The sequence below is a fragment of the Protopterus annectens genome, chromosome 3.part0 (assembly GCF_019279795.1).
Source record: "Protopterus annectens isolate FY-2018-M chromosome 3.part0, PAN1.0, whole genome shotgun sequence".
NCBI lineage: Eukaryota > Metazoa > Chordata > Ceratodontiformes > Protopteridae > Protopterus > Protopterus annectens.
In genome coordinates this window covers 619,637,807-619,663,753 of record NC_056731.1, presented here as the reverse complement: position 1 = coordinate 619,663,753, position 25,947 = coordinate 619,637,807, and the positions used below count along the sequence as shown (strand labels likewise).

The 25,947-nt window shown below is 41.7% G+C and overlaps 1 protein-coding gene across 3 annotated transcripts in view; it reads right to left on the bottom strand.

The window, feature by feature from the left end:
• The window catches only part of BBS9 (Bardet-Biedl syndrome 9), a 2,479,230-nt gene that overhangs the window by 2,043,714 nt on the left and 409,569 nt on the right, over window positions 1-25,947 (bottom strand). For all 3 annotated transcript variants that reach the window (XM_044065020.1, XM_044065022.1, XM_044065021.1), the window contains exon 5: window positions 20,575-20,688. In XM_044065020.1, coding sequence (XP_043920955.1) covers window positions 20,575-20,688 — 114 coding nt within the window. The remainder of the gene's footprint in view (window positions 1-20,574; window positions 20,689-25,947) is intronic.

The following is a 25,947-nucleotide window of genomic DNA, read 5'->3' as shown; positions in this document are numbered from 1 at the left end:
CTGAGACATTTTGACAAAGTAACTTTAGATACTGCACATCCTATTCTAGGGCCAGAAAAGGAAATGAAAAGTTGGTCCGACTTGTGAAAGGACTTAGTTCTGTCCAGGTAGAAATGTAATTGTCTATGAACATCCAATGAATGTAGGCAGTATTCTCCCTTGTTTGAATAATTTTAAAAAAATTCAGGGATCTCAATGGACTGGTTAATAGAAAAGTTGGAAACCACCTTGGGGGGAAAGGATGGGTTAGTACGAAGTGATACTCTGTCCTTATGGAATATCAGATAAGGGCTCTTGATACATAAGGCTTGCAACTCAGATATTCATCTGGCTGAAGTGACCGCCACCAGAAATAAGGATTTCCATGACAGGAATTTTAGATCACATGTCGCAGCAGGCTCAAAAGGGCGTAGAGAGAGAGAGAGAGAGTGAAAAACCCGGGAGAGATTCCATGTCTCCACCGGTTGCCTGATGGGAGGTCTGCTGTGAAAAATTCCCTTGAGGAAGGTCTTGCAAAGTCAAGTGGAAATAAGCAGGACTCCATCTGAACCATTATGGAAGTTGGAAACAGCTGCCAAATGGACTCGAATGGTGGAAGCTGATGCAACACTGTCGAACAACTCAGAAAGATAATGAAGAGTAGTAGCTACAGGAGCTGAGAAAGGATCTAGCTTCCAATTATGTGACCAGATAGAGAATATTTTCCATTTGTCCTTGTAAAGTTCTCTGGTGGATGGTTTATGGGAGGCCAGGATAATATCACGGACAGATGAGGAGAGGGTTTCCTGCCTGGCAACTAACGGAAGTGGAGGAACCAAGCCGTCAGCTTTGAGAGTGTATAGATTCGGTGGAGTCAGCCCTTGTGGGTGAGATATGAGGTCCTGATGAGTGTCTAGGATCCAAGGAGGTTCTAACAGATGAGATCGGAGGAAGGGAAACCACACTTGATGAGGCCAGAATGGGGCAATGAGGATCACTTTGCTTCTTAACCGAAAAGCTTTCCTTTGAAAAAGGGGAATCACAGGAATTGGAGGATAAGCATAAAGGAGACCCTCAGGCCAATTGTGAATCAAAGCGTCACTCGATGACTCCCCGTGAGGGGGAAAGAGGGCAAGGTAGCTGCTGCATTTTGTGTTTGAGGGGTAGGCAAAAATATTGCAGCATGGCTGGCCCCAACGGCTGAAGATTTCTACCGTCACACTCAGATTGAGAGACCACTCGTGAGGACGGAGGATGCATCAGCTTAGCCTGTCCACAATCACATTGGAGCTCCCTGGGATATGCGTTGCAATCAGAAAGCAGTTGGAAGCTATCGCCCAATGCCAGATTCTCATGGCTTCATGACATAGGGAGTCGAATTTGGTCCCTCCCTGTTTGTTTATGTACCAGACAATGGACATGTTGTCCGACTGGACAGCAATCGTTCCTGACGGAAGGAGCAGGTGGAATACTTGCAACGCCAATAGTACCACTCTTCGTGGACTGACTTTCCCTGGAAGTGCCCCCCCCCACCCTATCAGGGAAGCGTCATGGTCACCATGGTGCTGGGTTGGGGAGCCTGGAAGGGGCGACACCAAAGATTTTCATCTGTACTCATCCACCAGAGGAGATCTTGTTTGCAGGTGTTGGTGATGAGAATCTGTGAAGCTCAAGGGATGAGGACTGGATATCCACTGGGACAGAAGAAGCCATTGTAGTAGTCTCATGTGTAATCTGGCTAGGGGAACAATTGGGATGGCTGCTGCCATAGACCCCAGAGCCTGAAGAACTTCCTTTGCAGACACCTTTCTTTGACAGAATATCACTTGAACTTGTGACCTTAATCTCTGAAGCCTGTGAGGGGGAAGAGAGACCAGACTTGATTAAGTGTTGAATATAGCCCCTATAAATTCAAATTGTTGTGAGAGCTGAAGTTTGGATTTTTCCCAGTGGGTGGTGATGCCCAGTGATTCTACTAGAACTAGAGTGCAGCAGAGGGCCCTGACCAGAAGGCGCTTGGTGGGGGTGGAGAGGGGCCAATCATCTAAATACGGAAACACTTGGAATCCCTGAAGTCTCAGATGAGCTGTGACCACTGCTTGGCATTTCATGAACACTCAGGGGGCCGTCGAGAGACCAAATGGCAGGGCTCTGAATTGGTAGTGATTGGCTCCCAGCCAGAAGCGAAGGAGACTCCTAGAGCGCTTGTCCATTATGATGTGGTAATACGCATCCTGGAGATCTAACGAGCACATCCACACACCCTCCCGCAGAAAGGGGAGGATGGATTGAATTGTGACCATGCAGAACTTGGTCTGAACCACTGATTTGTTTAGCTGGCAGAGATCCAAAATGGATCTTGAGTAAAACCCTGATCCGGACTGGTCTGGGGGGACCTTTTGGATGACTCGTTTTTGACATAGCTTTCGTATTTCGGAAGCTGCCTCCTCCCTTTGACTGGGTGGAACATCGGGAAGGGATTTCGGAGGACGTGGCTAAGAGATTAGGGGAATGTGATAGCCTCTGGAAATTATTCCCTGCACCCACTGATCGTATGTAATGGAGAGCCACGCAGCTTGGTGCAGACAGAAACGCGCCCCGACTGCTTCCAGGGGAAAGCAATCGGGCAGCACTTCAGGAGCGCTGATACGATCTTCCCGAGAAAGAATCTCTGGAGTCCTGATTTCAGGGACCCCCCCTCTGCCCCGAAAGGGGCATCTTCCATTACTGGAACCCCCTCTGCCTCTGGGGGAGTCCTCACCACGTGCGTCATGGAAAGGACCTTGAGACTTCTTCTGCCACAGCTTTCCACTTCTCTGGAGAAGGAATGCTGAGGTTTGGAAAAATGTAGACCCCATGGCAGACAAGGTCTTCTCATCCTGTTCACACCTGGCTAATGTATCCTTGACCTTAGCACCGAACAAAGCTGATGGTTCGATAGGGGCATTTAAAAAGGAAGACTTGAAGGAGTTTGCGAGGTCACAAATGTGCATCCAGGCATGACTTCTCATAACTACGCCTGCACCCGCAGCTCTAGCCACTCCTTCGATTGCGTGGGACAGCAACCTCATGTACGAATTGGAGATTGACTCTAGATGGCAAGTTGGGAAGCAACTTTATCATGTGCCCCATCTGAAACTTGACCCACGCGGGTTCCAGAGAGCTCGGAGATGAGATCTCTCTGGAGCCTTGTAAAATGTGCCAGAAAATTCAGAGACCTGACAGCAAAGGTTGCTGATGCAAAAACTCGCTTCCCTAACCTGTCCACCTCCCGGGACTCTTTGTTGGACAGGTAAATAGCAGGACTTTCCTCCGCAAGGTCCTTTTTCGTGGCTGCCGCCACCACCATAGCGTCTACTGGCAAACCTTTCGACCAATGGGGTTTATCATCTGGAGGGGAGAGTATCTTATCTGATCTCCTGGGGATGGCCTCAACGGAGTCAGGGTTCTTCCATGCTCACTGCACGATGAGCTTGACCAACTCATTGGCAGGTGAGGTCACCCAAGAAGTAGAGGGCCAAGAGCGGAAGGCCTGCAGGAATAAGGATTCCTCCGAGGAAGGACTGGTGGGCTTCCAGTCACCCCTCTGCTTCAAGATTTCCAGGATGTCTCCAAAGGAGACATCATCAGGGGGTGACAGTGGGGATCCTTCCCCATCATCCTAGTCCATATCTTCCATGAGGGTCTCCTCTGGGGAGTTCATGTGTTTCCTCTTACATGCCCATTTCCGAGGGGGTTCTTTGGCGGAAGCATCCGAAGAAGATTCAGAAAGGGAAATACCCTGAACAAGGGTGTCCTGGGCCTTGCGCTCTCGGGGTCCTGGGGGGAGTGGCCTTAGACAGCTGTGGCTCAGAGGGAACTGGTGGGATGTCTGACATAGGAGGACTGCTTGAAGTGAGCATCCTCTCCACCACCTGGAAAGCAGGCCCGCCTAAAGAGGAATGGGAGCCCAGAACCAAAGGAGACAATTTTGGAACAGGGGTCACACCCCGCTCCACGAGGTCCGCTCCTACGGCAGAGCCTCAAGCAAAACTGGGGTGGGAGTCACCCTCGTTCCCAAAGACAGAACCGGCAACACAACCGGAAACATGGCCGGAACCGAGGGTTCCACCCCCCCAAGCATGAGATTGAGGAAGGGTGGGTTCCCATGGGACCGACACCCAAAGGGGCCTCGGAGCCTCAGACACAGTCGTTGTCGGCACCGAGGAAGGGGGTCCTCTCACAGATGTCGGAAATATGAACCTCGGAACAGAGGGATCCAAGGGAGGAGAGTATGTTGGGGTCACTGGTGTAATAGGCCCAAAGCCCGGAGTGGGATGGGGTCTAGGAAAATTTGTAATTCCCCTGGAGGTCAGCAGCTGATCAAAAAGGCGCACCACATCCAATTCTGAAAGGCTCCTAGTGGACCTTACAGATGCCCCTGAGGGGGAATCAGGCTGGTCCAAAAAGGGGCTGAAGGCTTGTCCAGCAAATGGATCTGCATATGGGGTGTACTGGGTCTGTGGTGAATTAAAGAATGGTACCAATTCCAGTTTGGACACAGGCAACAAGGGAATGATTGGAGCTGAGAACAGGCTCGGAGCTGAGGTCACAGCTGGGGTGGATGTCAATAGTGGCTCCAAAGCTGTTGTTGGAACCAATGTTGGAGCAGAAATGGGGGACGTCAGTGCCAATGTGGAGACAGGAGAACTGGTCAGAAACGAGGTTGTAGTGGGCACCAAAATCGTCGGAGCTAGAACAGATGCCGACGAGACAAAATGAATCACGGGAGACAAACTCGGAGCCGAGGTGGTTGGAACCGAGGAGGTGATAGGTGCTCGGTAGAAGTCTTGTGGGCCTTGTGCTTATGGCTTTTGCCCCTATCACCAGCCAGTGAAGAGGGGTCTGAACGAGGATGTTTCTTGTCTACAGAAGGAGGGGATGAGACCTCTGATGCAGAAATAGCCTCCAAAAAAGGCGAAGGAAGCAGGCCCTTATCAACTTGTTGAATCTTTCATTCAGCATCCGCTGACTGAAGCTGCCACAAATATCACAAGGAGGTTTCGCCGATAAGTGCGGAACTCCCAAACAATACACACACTCTTCATGTAAATCACTATTCAGGAGTTTGCCACTGCAAGAGGAGCAGTGTTTAAACCCTGTAGTCCCTTTCTTTTCCGACTTAACAGGAAACACACACACACATACATACACACTAAAGTGTAGAGAGAGAGGGAAATGCCAACAATCTTATTGGGAATACCACAAGGGTAGAGCTGAGTGGGTAAACAGAGAAAAATTAGCAAACTGACAGAAAAAATTCACAAATACTTATAACATTTTGAAAAATATAACACTTAGCTGGAGAGCTTGGTGAAACGCTGCTATATGGCTGCGCGGCAAAAGAGATCTGAGGTAACTGAGCGAAGGGCATTGTGGGTAGCAGCTTAGCTCGAGGGTTTTTGGTGCATGCAAGCTTGGTATAAGGCCGACTCGGTTCCGAGGGCTCAGAACCGAACCCATCAATGATGCATAGGAAGAAGATTAACAACTTCAGATGTTTAGTTTAGTAGACAAAAGTGTTTATCTTTCATTTTAGTGGCACAATACAGTTTCATTTTATTTTGTTCAAACTGTTATTTTTTTTCTTTGTTTTTTACAGAAAAAAGAAGCCTACCCATCTGGCCCAAAAGTCCCAAAATGCTATACCTGGGAAACAACATTAAGAATCTTCTCAAACTTATGTCTGGTTTTAGAAGTTCATGATGTTCTGAAAAATTTAAAGGAAGTAGAATTCAGGAAATCAGTGGTTCAAATTTCTAAGGACTCTGGTTGCAGGAATGAAAATTCATTATGAAAATTTTCAGTAAAGATAGAAAGAATATTCAAGACTGTCTTTACTTATGCAATAGATAAAATTTCTGTGGGTATCTATGTTAATAAGTTTGGTTATGTATGAAAAAGAATACTGGTCCCACCTTTAAGTATTTTACCTGTGAATAAAATCATGAAAGCAGAGAGTTAAAAAGTATAAAAAGCAATATCAGTTAATATCAGTTGATTCCGGTTTTCAAGAAACATCCTTTATTTCTCATAATAATAATTATAAATTTCTACCTTTTTTTCAAATTACTAGGTCTGGCTCTACAGCTAATTTATACACACACACAGATATATATATATATATATATATATATATATATATATATATATACATATATATGCTTATATTTTTTTTTTCCAAAAGGAAGCCTTGCTGATGAGAAAGCCTCTAAAAACAGCTTTAAAAAGAAAATCTTAGAATGAGATTACTATGGCATTTCCACAACTTCAATCAAGAAGATTAATAGTTAGACAAAACATGGGGCCATTAAAAGATACGGTCTACTGATGATACCAGTTAGGGAGAAATCAAGTATAACATTAACCCAAGAAATATAATATTAACCCAAGACCATACATTTTATTCCCATTCCAATTCAAATTAATATTTATTTAGATGCCTAAGTCCCAACAGAGTAAAACAAACAAAAAAAAAATACAGATAAATAAACAAGTATAACAATATAAAGCAAAATCAATACTGATATGCTAAATAAAATGCAATAATTTATCCTCAGGTGTGAAATTAATTATCCAGGTAGAAGGCTCTAGAAGTAGAATGCCTAAAAGCAAAGGCACTCATCTAGCCACCCCTTCAAAGAGACACAAGGCAGATAAGCACAGGATACCATAGCAGGTTGATGCCATTCTAGTAATTCCTTTCCTGTAGGGCTAGCCAGACTAGGACCAGAACTTTATACACTATGTGAAATCAAACTTGCAGTCAGTGCAAGTTATGCAGATTTGGCACACTACATTAGTACCAAGATATCTCTACTAGTAACTCAGTTGTGAAGTTCTACACAAGCTGCAATTGACAAACTCTCAATGCCTTTTGTACATGATTTTGCAATAGTTACCTAGAAGGAAAATAAGACAGGTACCACCAAATGTGCTTAATAATAATGAAAATGTACCTCAAATGAAAATAAGAGGACTTGATGACGGTAAACACCTTTTCCTTAAAGGCCAGTTGTAATCAATAATTACCCCCAAATACTGAACCTTTGATATGAATTCATGTGTGTTATCTTCACAGATAATTTTTGGCGGGCTCAACACCAGTGCAGACAACTCCAGATACTGACATGCATGACATCGATAACAAACATTATGGAAGCATTAGATTCTATATTATGATGTTGAAACATTGTAATATCGAACACAAACATCAAATCATATTCATCGAAACGCATTTACGCAAATCAATGAATACTTCCAGCGCAAAGATGTAGTTGGCCAACTACACGGTGTTGCCCTTTTCTCCACTGTATAGAGATCTCGGAGTTAGTATATTTACTTGGGGGGCACAGCCCCCCACATCGAGGGGTGTGGAGGGCGAAGCCTCCCACATGGGTGGGGTTGTTTTAGTTTAGGTTAGTTCCATGGGATTCCGGGGCAAGTGTTTTTTGCACTGTAAGTATTTATCGATTTGTGTAAATGTGTTTCAATGAATATGGGTCAATGTTTAAGTGTTCGATATTATGACGTTTCAACATTGTAATATAGATGCAAGTATTTACTTTATTCAATTAAAGACCATCCAAATAAATTATAAACTTGTCTTTTGAATAATGTCTACCAGAAGAAGCATGTACACAACAGACATCAATGGTCGCAGGACAGAACCCTGTGGCATCTCACTGGTCAACAGTAGAGAAAAGAGCAATTAACCTCCTGATGCCACACTAGTTGAAGGTAATCCCTACGATGTCACATTAAAGAAGGTCCACAATCACCATACAGTCAACATGTCAAATGCTGAAGAGAGATCTAAAAATGCAAAGTCTGAATATCATAACTGATCTCTTGCCAGAAGGGCAGCAAGAGAAATTAAATATTTGTTTGTGTTAAAGAATCTGTAGGCTTCCACAAGAACAAATATACATATTATTTCTGAAATAGCATCTATAATGAAAGAGATATGGCACCTAAAACTAGCGTTCCTTTCTTTTGTGGATAAAGTACTGCATTCTACCCCCACATATCATAAGGAAAAAGTCCCAAAAGTTCTAAATCAGACAGGTAACGTTAACCAAAAAACACACCTGACCTTCACAAAGAACATAACATTTAGCAAAAGTAATGGAGGATTTAAGATTGGAGATAAAATTTAGGTAACAATCCCTGTGATATTCTATTACAAAGAAAACTAAACTTGCAACCCATGCACTACAATTAAAAATCATCAGCTGCAATGGAAAAAAAATCTACTTATAGAAACTTTTCTATTGGGCATTTTTCAAATTTGCTTCCAAGAGTAACCATAACATAGAATAAATTTGTCTAACACTAAAGAAAGACAAACTTCTTTCTAGAATTCAGTATGCCATGCTCCGTGACATCATTTCACTGCAAGATCTGACAGAAGAATTACCCACAGAGTCCTTCATCAAGAAAAAATTCTTAATTCAACAAGTTCAACAAAAATACTGAAAGGCAGAACAATTCTCTGCACTAAATGTAATGGAATTCATGTAAAAAGAATAACACAGAAAAATCCAAGAACCATGATCCCCTCACAACATATCAGGCCTAATGCAGAACACCACTTGTTCAAGAAAGAATCTACTAAAATATAATACAACTATAACTAACCCAAAATCCACTCTCAAAAGCCTAGTTTCATACTGACAAAGTCTCAGAGTAACAATGCCAGATCAGTGTTCCCAATAAAATTTTCTAGCAACAAGGTAGGATATTTAGAAAAGGGGAAAAAACAGTACAAATATGAAAACAACATACTCTTACATTTAGGGTAGTCACTTTGTAACAGACTATTAGAAAATTACTTTGCAGTTGTACATTTACAAACTTAGTTTTTTTTTTCCTTTTTATCTTACTAATTCACTGTGTTATACATTGAAGCCAAATAGTCCCACTAATGATATATAAAAAAAAAAAAAAAAAAAAAGAAGGAAGATCTGATATACTTAACAACCCCAACAGGATAACATAGAAGTTAAGTAGAATTATCAACTGGTAGACCTGGGTTCGAAACCTATCTGAGGAATAACTGGATAGCAGCAGTTTCTGCATAGAAGAAAAGCTTGGCAATCTACTTCCATAAAATGTCACAAAAACCCTATAGGGGTCTTCTCCCAGAGTCACCCTAAGTCAATTTCAACTCGGGACAATTACTTGTTTTATTATTAATTCAAGAAAACGTGGCATAAGGTCCAAATAGAAAACATTTAAAATGTCACTATGCTGCATAAGGCCATTACCAATGATGCAAAACATATATTTAACATTTTTCAAAAACTAAACAGAACAAAAGTCTGAAATACAGGTTTAACATCTCATAAAAACAAAAATATATATTAAAAAAGAAAGAAAGAAAAAGACTAGCCATCACACTGCAAAACCAAGGATTAAAAACATCAGGAAAGGTAAGATCACCTAAATTTGCATCTGTACAGTAACATCACATAAAGGAGAAGCAAACAATACACTTACTAAACAGAGAACTAATCTAACTTTGTATGACAAACAGGTGCAAGTAAAAACTGGAAAGAACACTGAATAACAAGCAATAGAGATAACTGAGAATTCAGCTGAAATAGTCTTAAAAACAGAATATGACAGCTATCATATAATTAAGCTGTAACATAGCCTACTCATATTGTTCACAGCAAAAACAGTACAGGATTTGTCATACCATGGAACAATCTGGAAGGATATTTAATACCATTTTTTTTCAGCATCAAAAGCACTGCTAGTCACAAAATTCTGAGTCAGCAGCTTCCTGCTGCAGAATGATGAAGTCTTCAGTACAACCCAGATGACATGGGAATAAGTAGCAACCTAAGTGCTACAGGAGCTAGAGAGGGGACATGAATGAGTGGCCAAAGTCAGCTCTCACACATTCGGTGTGGGGAGCAGTCTGCTCCAACAGTAGGTGTTGGCTGACAGTGCCTATAGCCTAAAAATATGCACTCAGTGCTACCAAGCTGCTTATTGTAGCTTTATGGGGTACTGCGGCAGGAGCGTGCATGTGTCGGGGGAAGGCACTGTAAGCTCTTGTGGTACTTTAAGTGCTCATGTCAGATGCCAAGTGGTAAGGTTAGGGCATATGAGTTGTTCTACTGCACAGTGCACTACCCAGTGCTTGGCTCTGCAAAGTACATCTCCTGTCTCGGGCTATTTCACATTATTGTTTACTACTAAGTATTGCGAAAACCGAGTCAGCAGGTATGCTACCATGCAGCTCCCATCTCCAACTAATTCATATTACTCTGTCCTCCTGAGAAACATGACAGGTGCTCTGCTCAGTAACATAGCACATTTGGGGAACTGTCTGATATACAACAGGGCTGCTAAGCTCACTCAGCAGCACAGTCCACCTCACTTTTGAATGCATTATTAGTCTTACAATTTACTTGTGAATGCAGATTAATCTACTTTCACAAATGCTCTATCTAATATGGAGTAAACTTACTTTGAAGCATAAGAAAATTACCTTGTAGATTAAGTTTTATAACTCTAGTAATGAATCTTATTGTACAGTCACATAAGGACGGTTACAAACCAAAGCTGCACAGGTGTTCTTATGTTAATTTTCCAAAATGCTCTCATCCTGTCTTCACTTATCCCTTTAATATTTTATCTACCCACACTTCCACTCAAAAAGGTCCTGTTATATACCCCTTGTCCTTAATTACCATTCCTATTCAGCTTATACATAGCTGATTTTCTCTTACAGATGCCATTGTTTATACCTCATGACTAATTACTAATTAATACACCACCTTCTTGAACTATACCTCTCTGCACACTGGGTTAGTTTTCTTGTATATCGATCCAGCAGCTTTTCCACATCATTCTCTTCCACTGCCTATTATATCACTCTAAGGAACTGAGTATATGTATGTACTTTGGATTAATTTGTATAGAACACTTTGTATGCCTCTAGCAAATGTGTTAAGATATTGTTAATATTATTTAAATATATCAGTCTCTTCACCGTACTACAAAAGAATATGCTTTCTGTTCATGGAGCTTAGAGCAGCCCATCTATCCCTGGAGGAGTGTTCCCAGCACAAGAATCTGGTAGTCTACTGGCCGTTTTGGGCCAATTTCTAGCTCTTTCAAGTCCCCCTGTATAAAACCCGCTTTGGCGCGGTTTTTGCGCTTGTTACTACTCAGCCAAGCTCCCCGTGGTCCTGCAGAGTGGTGCTAGCAGCAGAGAGGCTAAATGAGTGACTGCTAACCTGATAAAAGTGTTTTTTTTCCTGCTACTACCTGGGTGACTGTCCAATCTAGCTAAACTGCAAGTATTTCTGCTTCTTGAACTGTTTTAAACTGTTTAAAGTTGGTTTTGCACCTGCACTTTTAAAGTTTGTCCTGTTTGTTGCATTTACCTGTTGAGGCTACACACTCAAGTGCGCTAGCCTGTGTTACATATTTATTGCATGTTCATGCTGTTTGTTGCAAAAACGAAAAAAAACGAAAAAAAACAAAAAAAAATATCCTTGTTTCCCGTCTTTCCTGACTTAGAGTAGTCCAAATACAGGCTTTGCTGTATTCTGGACTTTTGGAAAGTTCCTGTGTTGCCCATTTCCTTTCTTAGATAAAGGAAGGATTCTTTGTTCACCAGTGGCAGTGGGGAGCTTAGAGCAGCCTATCTATCCCTGGAGGAGTGTTCCCAGCACAAGAATCTGGTAGTCTATTGGCCATTTTGGGCCAATTTCTAGCTCTTTCAAGTCCCCCTGTATAAAACCCGCTTTGGCGTGGCTTTGCGCGATTTTGCACATAGCGCAGCATCGGGCAGCTCCGCTTAATTGGGTTTAAACCATTCTCGGTTCCACAAAGTCTGCTCTTCACTTTTTCACTTAGAACTGATCTAGTTCTCATAATAAACACCCTATTCCTACTCTAAAGCCTGGCACTTGCTCACTAAAGCAATTATATAAGTCAGCACTAAAAAATTAAAAGCACTACACCCTCACAAACTCCCCTTGTGTACCTTGTTCCCCATTGGCCCTTTTTTCAATTATAAAGGAATTCCCAATACTATTCTAGCATGTCCAAAGGTCAGTTGTCAATCTCCTCTCTGGTCCAGCTGGTAAATCTGGGAATCTTGAGGCAATGTTACAACTGCCTCATGTACACAGACAACCCTCTCCTCCTCCCAACAAATTCCAACACATGTGAGAGATGCAACCATATAGCCAAACTGGAGTCTAAGCGCTCTCAACTCAGTAATGGCATAACCATTCAGGAGGAGAAGGAAACCACACTCACTACAATTCCAGTCTCACATAGACCTACCACGACAGCAAACCAAACACATAAACACACAAAAACATATACTCGGAGGCTCTAAATAAAAATCTGCCTAAGCAGCAATGACCTCCAAAGCAGACACCCAAGCAACCGGTACCCCAAAACAAAACACATGCAACACATAGCTCACACAGCCAGTGTGCCGAACAGTCACAGCCATTAAGGCTAAACAATACACCTGATACACTTGTAATAGGTGACTCTATCGTCAGACACACTGACGTCCTGCTCACCAGGCTGAACAAGGAGAAGGTCATGGTGAGCTGCCTGTTGGGCGCTAGGATATGCCACATAACACAAGCACTCAGGTCACTCCAAGGCAAGTACAAATATGACTCAGTCATTGTCCATGCTGGTGTGAATGACCCGAGATGTACCTCTGTGGACTACATGAAAAGAGACATAGAGGAGCTCTCTGAGCATGTAGCCCAGGCCGGTATGACCCTGACCTTGAGTAGCATCTTACCCTCACCAAGAATGATGTCACAATATGAAGACAAGATGATCAATTTCAACAACTGGCTTAAGTATTGGTGTCATTCAAAGGGGATCCAATGCCTGTCAGCCTGGGATGACATGCTCGACAAGCCATGATGCTTTGCTAGGGACGGCTTGCACCTGTCACCCCTGGGCTTTCGGATATTGGCAAAGGCTCCTGCCATCCCCATAGTGCCTTTTTTAGGCAAGGCTCAAAAGACAAACCCACCTACATAGGTATCACAAGGGATAAGAAATTAAGAGTAATGCTACTCAACGCCAGAAGTCTAAACCTCAAGATGCATGCACTCGAAACTCTCCTTAGCATGGACAACATTGATATCTGTGCAGTAACAGAAACCTGGTTCAAGGCTCCTGAGAGCACCCCAGCGCTAACAGGTTATACCTCATATTATGCTTTTCGGCCCCAAAACTTGGACCGAACCACAAAAGGAGGGAAGTATCAATATTCGTCAAAGATACCCACACCTCCAGGTTGGTGGCACAGCACGAAGCATCAGAGACTATCCATGTGCAACTAACAGTGGGTAAAACTGCCTTCCAGTTTATAGCCTGCTACAGACCACCCTCCCAAACCCAGGAACCCCACTCGGCCTTCCTGAGAACACTGGAAAATATGAAGATCTCTCCAAACACCATTATATTGGGCGACTTCAACTACCCAAACATAGACTGTGAGCATTACTCTAGCTCCAACACCCTAGCCCAAAGGTTCCTAGAATTTATAAACTCAAATGCTATGGAACAACCTGTTACCACTCCCACAAGAGGGGAAAACATACTGGACCTGATCATCAACAACATGGGGGCAATATGCTCCAGACCAGAAGTGTATCCCTCACTGGTAAGATTAGACCATAAACTAATCTCACTGGATATTCACATCCCAACCCCATCCCCTGCCCAGAAAACCACAACGAAAAACTTCTCTAAAGCAAATTTCACACTCCTCAAAACCGAGGTGGAATCCTTCAAAGCCCCTGGGCCTGTGGAAAATATAGCCCAGACCACAGAATCCTTTATAAATGCATTTTATGAACACCTTCAGGAATGCATGGATCCCAAATAAAACCAAGACCCAATCCTCCAAAGGCAGGCGTCCTGTCTGGTGGACCCCAGCCATAAACAACCTATACAATAGAAGGAAGAAGCTACTACATGATAGAGCAAAATCCCAAAAAGGGAAGGCATCTCTGATCAGTATTAGCAAAAAACTATGGGCACTAATAAAATCGTCTAAGGCCAGCTTCGAGAGAAAAATTGCACAGGACACTAAGGATAATCACAAGGCTTTCTTTAGTTATGTTAGGAACCTGGGTGGGAATTCCCAGATATGCTCAGAATTAGTCCAAAATGACAAAAAATACACCAAACCCACAGACAATGCCAACATCCTAGCTGACAGGTTCAGCATAAACTTCTCCCCCCCTCCCCACCAAAAGGGCAAATATCTATCCCAGCAGAGTGCTGCCCCCCTGACATCTCAGATGCTTAGGTAAGAGCTGCCCTCTCCAAAGCAAAAAACACAGCATCAATGGGACCAGACGGTATCCCGGGCTGCGACCTACATGAATTCCAAGAAGAGCTAAACCCAAACATAAAACTACTGTTCAATCTCAGCCTTACTTCAGGATATGTACCCAAAGAGTGGCGTACAGCAACAGTGGTCCCTCTCCACAAAGGTGGTGCCTCAACGGATCCTGGAAACTATCGCCCCATAAGCCTGACTAGCTTGGTCTACAAAGCTATGGAAAGGATCATCATGGACCTCATAAATAAAGATATTGGGGACCTACAGACACTGGATCCTACCCAGTTCGGCTTTGTTAAGGGCAGATCCTGCCTCTTAAACCTGGTCAATTTCTTTGAAACAGTCACCAAGGCCATTGACGAGGGGAAGGTGGTCCACACAGCTTACCTGGACCTCGCAAAAGCCTTCGATACAAAACCCCACTCAGGCATTATAGATAAGCTCACCAGCTTAAATATAAACCCCTATGTCACTAGATGGGTTGCAAACTGGCTCAAGGACGGAACCCACATGGTTAGAATTGCTGGAGCCATGTCAGACTCCAAACCAGTTACAAGTGGCATCCCACAAGGCTCAGTCCTGGGACCTCTCTTGTTCGGTATATATTTCTCGGAGGTACAGGCCAACACGGAAGGACTGTGGCTGACCAAGTTCGCAGATGACTGCAAACTAGGCGCCATAATCGACTCTCCAGCTGACACAAGCATCCTACAAAAGGGCCTCATAGAAACAGACAACTGGTGCCAGAGCCATGGCCTCAAGCTAAATGCCAAAAAGTGTATAGTCATCCCCTTTGGCAAAAACAAAGTGCCCACAAATTACCACATAGGTGGTAATCCATTAAGTACGGAAGAAGTAATTAGGGACCTGGGGACCCAAGTTGATAGAAATCTCTCACTTGAAAACCACGTGGCCAAAGTGGTTAGAAAAACATTTTATATAGCCCACCTAATCATGAAGGGATTCACATCTAGATCAGGGGAGGTCATCGTGCCTCTTTACTCATCTCTCATCAGGCCCATAATTGAGTACAATGCCCCTTTTGGGATGTACCTTACCAGACAACTGCAGCAACTGGAGAGACTCCAAAAGTACCTCACCAAGAGGATCAAAGGGCTCAAACAGATGCCATATGATGCCCGGTTAAAGAAACTCCAGCTCTACTCAGTGGCATACCGCCTGCTCAGAGGCGATCTGTGCCTGACGTATAAAGCCATGTCCAACCCGGAATTAATGGACACGCTGCATCTCAGAAAATCCAAATCCCATTGAGCTACGCGCTCGAGAGACTTGAACCTCAGCACTGAAATAAATAGGACATGCTGGAGGGACAGATTCATAACCCAGAGGCTCCCTTCACTCTGGAATAAAATCCCAGTCCAGGTTAGGCAGAGTCCCTCATTGACTCTCTTCAAGAGGAATCTTGATGAGTGGATGGGAGATCGTAGGTTTACTCCAGGTATCACTTCTGTGTCACTGTTAGACAGAGGCACAGTATACTAACCTCGAAAAAGGGCATAGCAAAATTCATTTAAAATGGGTGGCAAAAGCCAAACACACTCTGGCTAGGCTTATAAATGCCCTAGGGCAGATAGCCTAGTATGAACCTATGTACCTATGAAATAGTGTAAATATACTTCTTGCTGTTTTCACTGTTAATAATATAGTACAGCATTACCATGTACTGAAATATACCAGAAATAATTTGATATCTACTTATTTCACTGATAAGCTGTCACTTATGTGGAGTTTTTCTCCCAGGCCTACAGTGAAAAAGGCTCTGCCTAAACAGATAGAATATGAAGACGATTTACTTTAGTAACTTGTCATAGGCAACAATGGCCTTGGCTATTAGGTTAAGGTAAGAGAAGGTGGGACCAGGGTATTTTTCAGACTCAGGGAAGAAGAAGCTGAACAGATGAAAGAGTCTTTATGTGGAGTGCTCAAGATTTTTAGAAATTACTGTAAGAATTTACATGCTACTGAAGAGGAACTAGAGGAAGCTGAAGAGTTGAGGGGATATCAGAAAAGAGGAATCTAATTGGCTAGCTTGACTGAGAGTGAGAAGGAGGGATTAAGAAGATACATTTCTGGGAAAGCACTATAGGAAATGCGGAAGGGGTGGCATTAGGTAAGACAAGAGACTGACAGCTTGCATATAGATTTGTGGAAACATGATAAACGAGATGTTAAAGGGTGCAGCACCCTCCCACACACACACAAAATCATGGACAGAAGTAAAAATAACAGTAACGTTGAAGGACGTTAAGGATCCAGTGCACCCTTCCATCTATAGACCTATACTGGTCTTAAATCATGACTATAAATTTGTCGTGATGGCATTAGCTAAGCAAACAGGGGCAGTATTGCCATGCAATATACATCTGGACCAGTGTGGTTTTGTTGCAGGTAGAAGGTCTACAGACATTATTTTGCAAACTCTGACTACAATCAACAGAACAAGCTGGAGGGAGAGGTTCATAATCCAGAGACTGCCCATGCTATGGAAGAGACATCCAATACATGTCAAGCGGAGCGCCTCACTGGCCCTCTTCACAAGAAATCTTGATGAGTGGATGGGAAATAGAAAATTCACCCCAGGGGCCACTCCAGTGGCTCTACTCAACAGAGGCACTGGGAACTAAGGTCGGGTGGCATGATGCCAGGATAGTCCTATGGGCTAGGCTTGTAAAGGCTCCAGGGCCATTAGTCTAGTACACACCTATGAACCTAACATAGGATGCACAAATCAAGGGGCAGGACTTACAGGTTTATAGGTTCATAGGTAGTTACTAGGCTAATTACTAATCACCCTTGCCCCTAAACTCTGGTTAACTAACCTGCTCAAGGTCACAAAGTAGGCAATGAGGACTGAAGAAATCAACTCTGTACTATAGGAAAAACAACTCATAACCTTAACTATCTGTGCCAACTGCCAGATAAAGTACTTAAGGCAATTTCTCTTGATGCAGAGAAAGCATTTGACAGGGTCCATTAAAGCTACTTATTTCGCTTGCTGGAAGACTAAGGTTTCCTGGAGAAGGTCTTGGGTATCTTGAAATTTTGCTAAGCAGATGCCAAGCAAGAACAAAGGGAAGTGTGAGGTTATTGGAAACACTTAGACTTGAAAGGGGAACAAGACAGGGGTACCCTCTTTCCCTCTGCTTTCTGCATTCTATTTGGATCCCTTGGCAATATGTATAAGGGACTCAGGGCTGACAGGGTATCACTGGAAGAGACAGCACAGGATCATATCCTTATTTGTAAAGCATGTTTTGGTGATGCTAACAAGTCCAAATGAAGGTAAAATTATGGGAAATTCCGGAGGACTTTGGTAACAAGACAGGATACAAAATCAATCAAAAGAAATCCCAGGGATTGACCCTAAACTTTGACTCAAGGAACTACCTATAGAATTATTTTAGTTATTTATGGGATAAAGATAAGATTAAATATGTGGGGTTCTGGTTAAAATGACAATGCAGGAGACTTTTAGAGAGAACTATGACTTGGTGTTTGCAAAGGTAAAATGAATCTTAGATAGATAGATGGATGGTGGTTCATTTGGACTTGGATCAAAGAGTGCAGGTCCCACAACTTCATGAATTACCTCAACTGCTACATTTTGGGTAAGTGTATTTGAAAAGACAAATAAATCATGAAAGATTTTTTGGGGAGACACTAAACTTAGGGTTTCCTTGGAAAATGTTGTAAAACCTAAGGAATGGGGAGGATGGGAGTGCCGGACATTAAGATGTACCTGCAGGCTTTAGTTTTTAGGTGTGTAAAGCCCAAATATAAGGAGATATGGAAAAAGATGACTTGTGATGATGAAGAAAGATGGGAACAAGTGAGGGATGCCATGGAATGGTTTTTAGAAAGTCTTAAAACTGAAGAGAAGGCCTCTTTGATAGAGGCACTGTAAAAGTTTGTAAAAGGTAATACAGTATGCCAGTCAGATGAGGCGAACTAGAGGAAAGGATAGGCAACTCTGGATAATGGCTTGAAGTTTGTCAGACAGGAAGAGAAAACAGCACACAGAAAAAAAAATAGCACTGAGACTTTTTTGTAATACGAGTATTACTAGGTACTTCATTTAAAGGGTTTACCACCGCATAACCAAATACACGGCAGTCTAACCCAACAATGCTCGATTCCAGTAACCAAATTTTTGCATGTCGAATGGTCAGAATGTCACAAAACCACCAAATGCGACATTTTCTACCATTCTACATCCAAAACATTTGCTAACACGGGTCACAAACTGGGCGCAGGTTTGCAATTCGATACAGTTGCGTTCGGCAATGTGCATATTTGCCGCACTCCTTTCGGTCATCAGGGCCCGACCATCCGTCTGTTGGTTATACAGTGGTAAGCTCATTTAAAGCCTTATATGGTTCTGGATTAGAAAATTACCAGACATGGAAAGTTGCTTACATTTCAGCTTAATCTCAACAGGCAAGTCCTATAAAACCTTATTCTATTACTTTTCCAGCAAAAATCTTTTCTTATTCTTTGAAAAGTGAAGAGCCAACTGAAACTACAAAAGTTTGCTAATCACTGACTTCAGGACTTCAGATATCTGAGAGGTCATCCACTGAATCCACTCAATGACAGTCCACTCTTTAGATAAAGAACAATCCAAAAATCAAAGAGGAAGTATTGTACAGCAAACTATACAACAGAAGTGACAGTCTCAGGAAAACCTTTAATTTTAAAGTTACTGTTCCTACTGTGCATTTCAATGTCAGCAACCTTTTCTTGAAGGAATATGATTTTTGTTACTGCAAAAAAGAAACCGATAATTCCTTTAATGTTAACCAATATTTCAATATGCAGGATTAAGCAGCATCAATATGCTTACAGAATCAGTGAAGATATTCATTACTGGTAAGGGCCACCTTAAGTGGTATGATAGCTTCCCTAAATTCAGACAGTCACAAGAGAAGACAGCTTCAAAATTTTGCCCCCCGTTCTGTTTGTCATTTACCCCTTTTACCACCAAGCTTCCCTCTGTACCCAAAAGCCCATCCTCTCCTCTTTTTGAGGGCTCCACATCAGCATTTGTACTTCTCTCAGCGGAGGAGTGGACCAAGCTTTGGGCGTGCTGTTTTTTTCAGTGGCGTCTGGAGTTATTTGCATGGTCCATAGTCCCTCCCTCCCTATGTGCCTAGCATCAAGCTATAGATGACCGGGCATGAGATAACTATGACGAAAACTACCCCCCAAGACCTAATTGGCATGCACTGTACTGTCTATCTTGTACCCCAGCCTGGCATATAATACTTTCTGAGTTTCAGCCTCAACTCCACTAGAGAGATGCCAGCATCCCCCCAGGATAGAAATGCCCATCCTCCATGCCAGCTCCGTCAGGCACCAGAGCTGCTAAATGAACTTGGATCACCTGGGCTGTAGGCTTTATCTCTTTTCTCCACCATTGAGGCAAATTTTGCCCTTTTAGTTTTTGGGCTCTTTAACTAGAGCCATTTCTGAAAACTTCTATATCTCTGACTTATAATTTTTGAATAGAATTAAATATGGAGAAGAAACTGGTTTAAATGAGAAAGATTACATTTAGTTGGTAGTGATGTATACAAGACTAAATGGCAAATGGCAGAATGATATACACAGTAAAAAAAGCAATACTGGGAAATGCTACAAACAGGCGAATATACAACCACAAACAGCAAGAGTAATGATTAAGAAAGACCTCCAAACCAAATAATGTTTCAGAAGCTAATAGCAATGTAAAACCCGCCCCAGCTTCATGCCACCATCTTGGAAGTAATCAGATTAAAAAAACTTATAGGCCACTGATACTCTTGACTGGAGACCTGGGAAACAAACAGTGCTTGTCTAAGTTATTTAAAAAAGCATTATATGACACATATACAAATTAAATATACAAAGCAAGGCACCGATATACAAAGAGTATTTCCACAGCATTCAAGTCAGATCCATCATGCATCTAAGCATAAAAAATGAGTACAGATATTTACAATCGGCCAGACATTCTGCCAAGACAGCTAGCATTTGGCAGAAATAAATTACCTTGTTTCCATTAGGTTTGTGCTGTCACAACCACACACAAAAAGTGCAAAATGCATTATGAATTAATTACTATCTGATAAGGTATAAGCCTGGTCTAAATAAAAAAAAGATAGCAAATATGTAGTGTAGCATGTTTTTTAAACTACCTTTAACGCCACCAAATGGTCCATATGTCATGTTGCAGGCAGTCCTCTGGAGGTTATGCTCATACATTAGTTTTATCTGGTACTGATTCCCATGTTCTATATTACCAAGAGTCCCTATAAAAGAACAAAATCATATTCAACAGCAGAGCCTATAGAACAACAGCATGTATTGCTCCTGTCTAACAAAATAATGCAAGTCCTTTCAAAAGGTACAAACCATGAAAAAATAATCGCATATTTTACTACTGCTGCAGCATGCATTACTAATAAATTACTGTGAAATATATGGTCAATAAATTAGTGATTTGCATCCTGTGGTATATCTAAGCAAATCTCAGAAGAAACCAGGTTTCTGACATGTACACATACGCGCGCGCGCAAACACACACACACACACACACCCACACACACACTAAATAATGCATTTTATTTTACCAGCTGATTTTAAATGTTACCTATATTATACAAGATACTTATTTTAAGATCAGCTTGCATATCAATAACATGAGCCACTTAATGCAAAAGTTCATTTATATGAGGAGCTCAGTGTAACAGCACATCTTTGAGAAATATTACTGCAGTAAATACCAAAGCAGATACTTGACAAATATCTTGATACGGCCCATAACATGGTCCATTTAGAATGTTCACACCAGGCACTCTGCCCTTAAATAGCAGCATCTTGCTTTCCTCACCCTCAAACACTCACTCGTCCCCTCCAGCCATAGTTACTACCAAATGTCGAGCCACTATACAACTGGCCAGTAGTAAAAAGCAAACCCCTAACATCAGATTCATTATTTAAGATCACCAGGAGTTTGTGTTTTCTAAAATTCAGGATCTGGATCAATGAATCTTTAATTAGGTCTCTATAAATAGCCTTCTTAAGTTTTTTCACTTCAAACCATTTGCATTTATTTTCAAGACTGTAACTTAAATTTGCTTTCCGGCTATCACCCAGAAATATCCATCTCTTGTGACCATTGGTAGCAGTAGACCTTCCATTATCCAGACCCCCCCAGCTGTTTACTACAACTTCTGCTTGATGGGAACAGTATGGCATTTTTAAGCAGAGATCTTGTGCTTCCTTTTGACAATCAGCAGAATGTCATGAAAGACTGACCCTGCATGATGTTTATTCTTGACACTGGGACGGCATTTCATACTAACCTACATAAAGCAAGAGTTAACAAATTAATAGTATTAAATGTCAATTCATAACCAGTTCTAAGACAAACAAAGATTAAGCAAAAGGACACAAGAAATTAAAGTTTGCAGTAATCAGTATGTCCCAACAGGAGTCACCAGTGGTATCCCTCAGGACTCAGTAGTGATGCTAACTCTACTTGGATTATTCTCAGACATAAAAGATAGACCTGAGCTATGAACTGTCAAATATACTGATGACTACAAACTGGATAAAATAATTGCTTGAGTAAATGATGTGGAGGTTCTCCAAGGTGGTATATAAAATACACACCTGCCACATTAGTAATGACCTTAACATTACTATCAATAAATGCAGCATCATGACATTTGGAAAAAATTGTATAAATTATGGTTGTAAAACAAAAGGTCATGTTGTAAGAAAATTACATACACCATCACTGAAGATCTACGACCATTCATAGAGAACAATTACGCTTTAAAACTGACTTATCTAAAAAAATCAAACTTGCCAGTTTTGTTGGCACAGAGAAACAGAACCCTGAATATAAGTCAGGTGATCAAATTTTGATTAGTGGCTTCTATGTCTGTTGCAGTTGGCAGCGGAAGGCAAAACTGATGTGGCTAAGCTGGCTTGCTTCCCTTCAGCATAGTAATAGCACATGCTTGGGGTGCACGGTCCAGTGATAAAATCTCTTATGCAAACCAGAATCCACACAGTAGTGCTAGTTTCTGGGGGCACAGCAATCCTTAGGGGATCCATCACTTGTAGAAGCTAACATCTGCTACATGTCATACCCTGAAGGATGTTACCAGACAAGTGCTGAGGGTTAGGGCCAAATAAGGAAAACCATGAATGGCTCCCTAAATGGTTAACCCCCCAAGTCAGCCCTAATACCACTGTCATGGGAAAATGAATGGGACAGCTGGCTAAGATGGGGCTTATGGTCATCAAGCAAAGGGCAAGGTGTCAAAACACAAAAAATACATTTTTATTATACTATATTTAAAATGTAAAACAAACTAGCACCTTAGCATAAGTTTTGCCTTCAGGGTTAAACTACTGCAATCAAATTAACTCGTTATACACCAAAGATATCTTATGCATGAAATCAAAATAGAGACTAGTTGTCATAATGGTTAAGGTCTTTGCCTCACATGCACAAGGTACAAGGTTTGATCCTGACCTTTAGCCAATGCCTGAATGGAGTTTGCATGTTCTCTGTGCCACTGCAATGTTTCTCCCCCCTCCCAAAGACATGCAGAGTGTTTCACTCTCAAACTAATCCAAGAAATGAGTTGTGGGCAGCATAAACTCAAGATGGTGTCCTATAGGGGAAAGAGTTGGACAGAACAACCACTTTTGGCATCTACTATGGTGCACAATATCCTCAAGATAGCAGAACACAGATCAATGATAGGAGGGGTATATGTGATTTTATTAGTCAGTGTGTACCTATCATAAAGCTCAGCATCCCTGGGTCAACCAGTGTCCAGTTGCACAGCTTGGGTTACCTGGGATAGCCCTCTTGAGTGAAAGCTGGCTGTAAAATCAATCAACCTGTCAAAAATGAATTAAACATTGCTACACTCAATGTAGGTTTACTGACAGGATGCAGCTTGGAAGTGTATTTCATCATGGTAAAGAGGAGGCTGCACATCCTATGCATCCAGGAGATGAGATGGAAGGACAGTGCAGCAAAGCCACTTGGCTTGGGATTCAGCATCTACTACTCAGGAGGAGGACAGGCTAGAAATGATAGCAGAATTGTGATGAGGGAGTGGCTTCAGAAGACAGTGACAGATATCAGAATTAGTAAAAGACTGGGCAATCAGACTGCAGTGTAAGGATAGCGGAGTATTTATAAGCTCAGCCTACACCCACAGCAGAGATGTGTTAGTGAGGAAAAGAGTGCAGCAATTGCAAGACCTACTAGACAAAACAGGGCAACATGAACTGGTGTTAATAACAGATGAACTGATTGCAAATATAGGCACAAACAGAACAGGATATGAGGAATGCCTGGGTCTACATGGGTGTGGCAATAGGTATAAAGAAGGAAAGGCCATTCTAGACTTCTGTATGACAAAGGGCTTGATAGTGACCAGAACTTGGCTCAACAAGGGACGCTCATAAGATCACATACAAGAGTGGCCAACATGCAACTCACGTAGACTTCTTCCAAGGAAGGAAAGGGCAGTAGATTAGAACCAGTAATTGCAAAGTCATCCCCAGTGAATCAGTCAGCAAGCAGTGGTCAGAGAAGGCTTTAAGGTCAACAGAGACCAGGTTAAAGACTTGGAAGCTGACTGGAGAGAAAGAACAGCAGTTCAAGGAAATACTCAGAACTCTAGCCCCCCAAAAAAAAGAGGAAATAGGTGGAGGTGAAGAATAAGAATGGCAGTGCCTCAAAACAGCATGTGTGAGGAATACAGAACAGATTTGCGGCCAAGCCAGGTATGGATAAGGAAATCATAAGGAAAGTTGGTGGTGGAATGCAGATGCTGAGGGAGTCAAAATAAAGAAAGAGTAATACACAGGTCAGGCATATTTTTATCAAACAAATGAGAAGTAGATAGCAATTAATGAGTAGATTAATTTTATCTGTCAGGGAAAGAGGGCAAGAATCATGTGGGATAAGATGATCCTTCCAATAGAGCAAGATAGTTTGGGATTACCTGATTTGAAGAGGTATTTCAGAGCTACACAGTCAAGGCTTGTATGCATAGCACAAGCAGAAAGCTATAATTTAAAGTAGAAAGGGATGATGATGAAATGGGGGAAGCTCAAGAAACAAAGAGATACTGGGATTTTACATGCACATCCTTAAGTAAAAGAACACCAGACAGGAAGGCAAGAAATGTGAATACTCCAGCGGTGTACAAAAAATGCAAAATCCAATGTTCTAAGTCCGTTTATCTGTGGAAAACACATTTTATTTGATATCTGATGAATATAAATAATATAGCATATATGTTAAATATAAATACAAAAACAAGTGTTCTTGTTTTTGTATTTATATTTAACATACATGCTATATATTCAATTTCTGAGATGTGCTGGAATGGTTATTTTATGGATTTTAAAAGTTTTATAAATACTCATGGATATTTTATTAATATTTATAAATATTAAAAAATATGCATGTGGAGATGTGTTCGCATTGGTTGAGATCATGAGGGGTGTGTTTTTGTATGAAGTCATCAGTAACTGAAGATATTTAAACATGGACTGCTTTCTTTTAAACTGTCTAAAGAAGTTTCTTATGGTAGAAACAAAAGTGCTAATTTTGTATGCGTTTTGATCAAATAAAGTGTGTTTTCCATGGATAAACAGACTTAGAACATTGGATTTTACATTTTTTGTACACCACTAGAGTATTCACATTTCTTGCCTTCTCGTCTGGTGTTCTCAGTTTGTGGTTTTCTGGCTTACAGATCCTTAAGTAGAATAACAATAGAATAACAATAACCGTGCAGAATATTATATTCATAAAGTAGCAAAGTGTTTTAAGACTTAAGCCAACGCAGGAATGGAGGAAGGAGATTCTGGTGATAGGGATGACTGCAATTAGGAGTACAGAGAATAAGCAAGAGGGGCCTGGAATTTACTGAAGAAAACTGTCAAAGGAATCAAGGTATTGAAGGCAAATAATTAGAAAGAGAAGGTAACAGAATGGGAAGATGCCAAAAAACATTTGGACTGCAGGCTGGAGATTGACATCAGTCCTAGATAGAGAAGGCAAAGTATAGCCAAAGAGAAAGGAATAGGGAGATCCTAAGTGAAAGGCCAGCACTGGTAGAGTTTTCAGTAGAATTTAGAACAGAAGCTGTTGTTAAAAAAGGAATAATTAGTAGGGTACATAAAACATTGCATGATAACGACACATCAATCAGAGGAGGTTAAAAAGGATTAGGAAGAGAGACTGGATCAGCAATTCACAAAGAAACAATGGGAGGATATGTGTATGGCTCCCAAATATGCAATAAAGTCTAGTAGATTTAGGATTTTTGCTTGGAAGCATTTGCATAGGTATTTTTATATCCCAAGAAAACTCCAAAGAAAATGTTCCTCAGGTAGATTGCAAATGATGTGTGATAGGGAAGAAAGAGGTACTTGGGAACACGTTTTTAGGAGTGTAATACGTTGGCAGACTTTAACAATTCCCTGCAAACTTCTCTATCAGAAATACTGGGTGAGTAAAC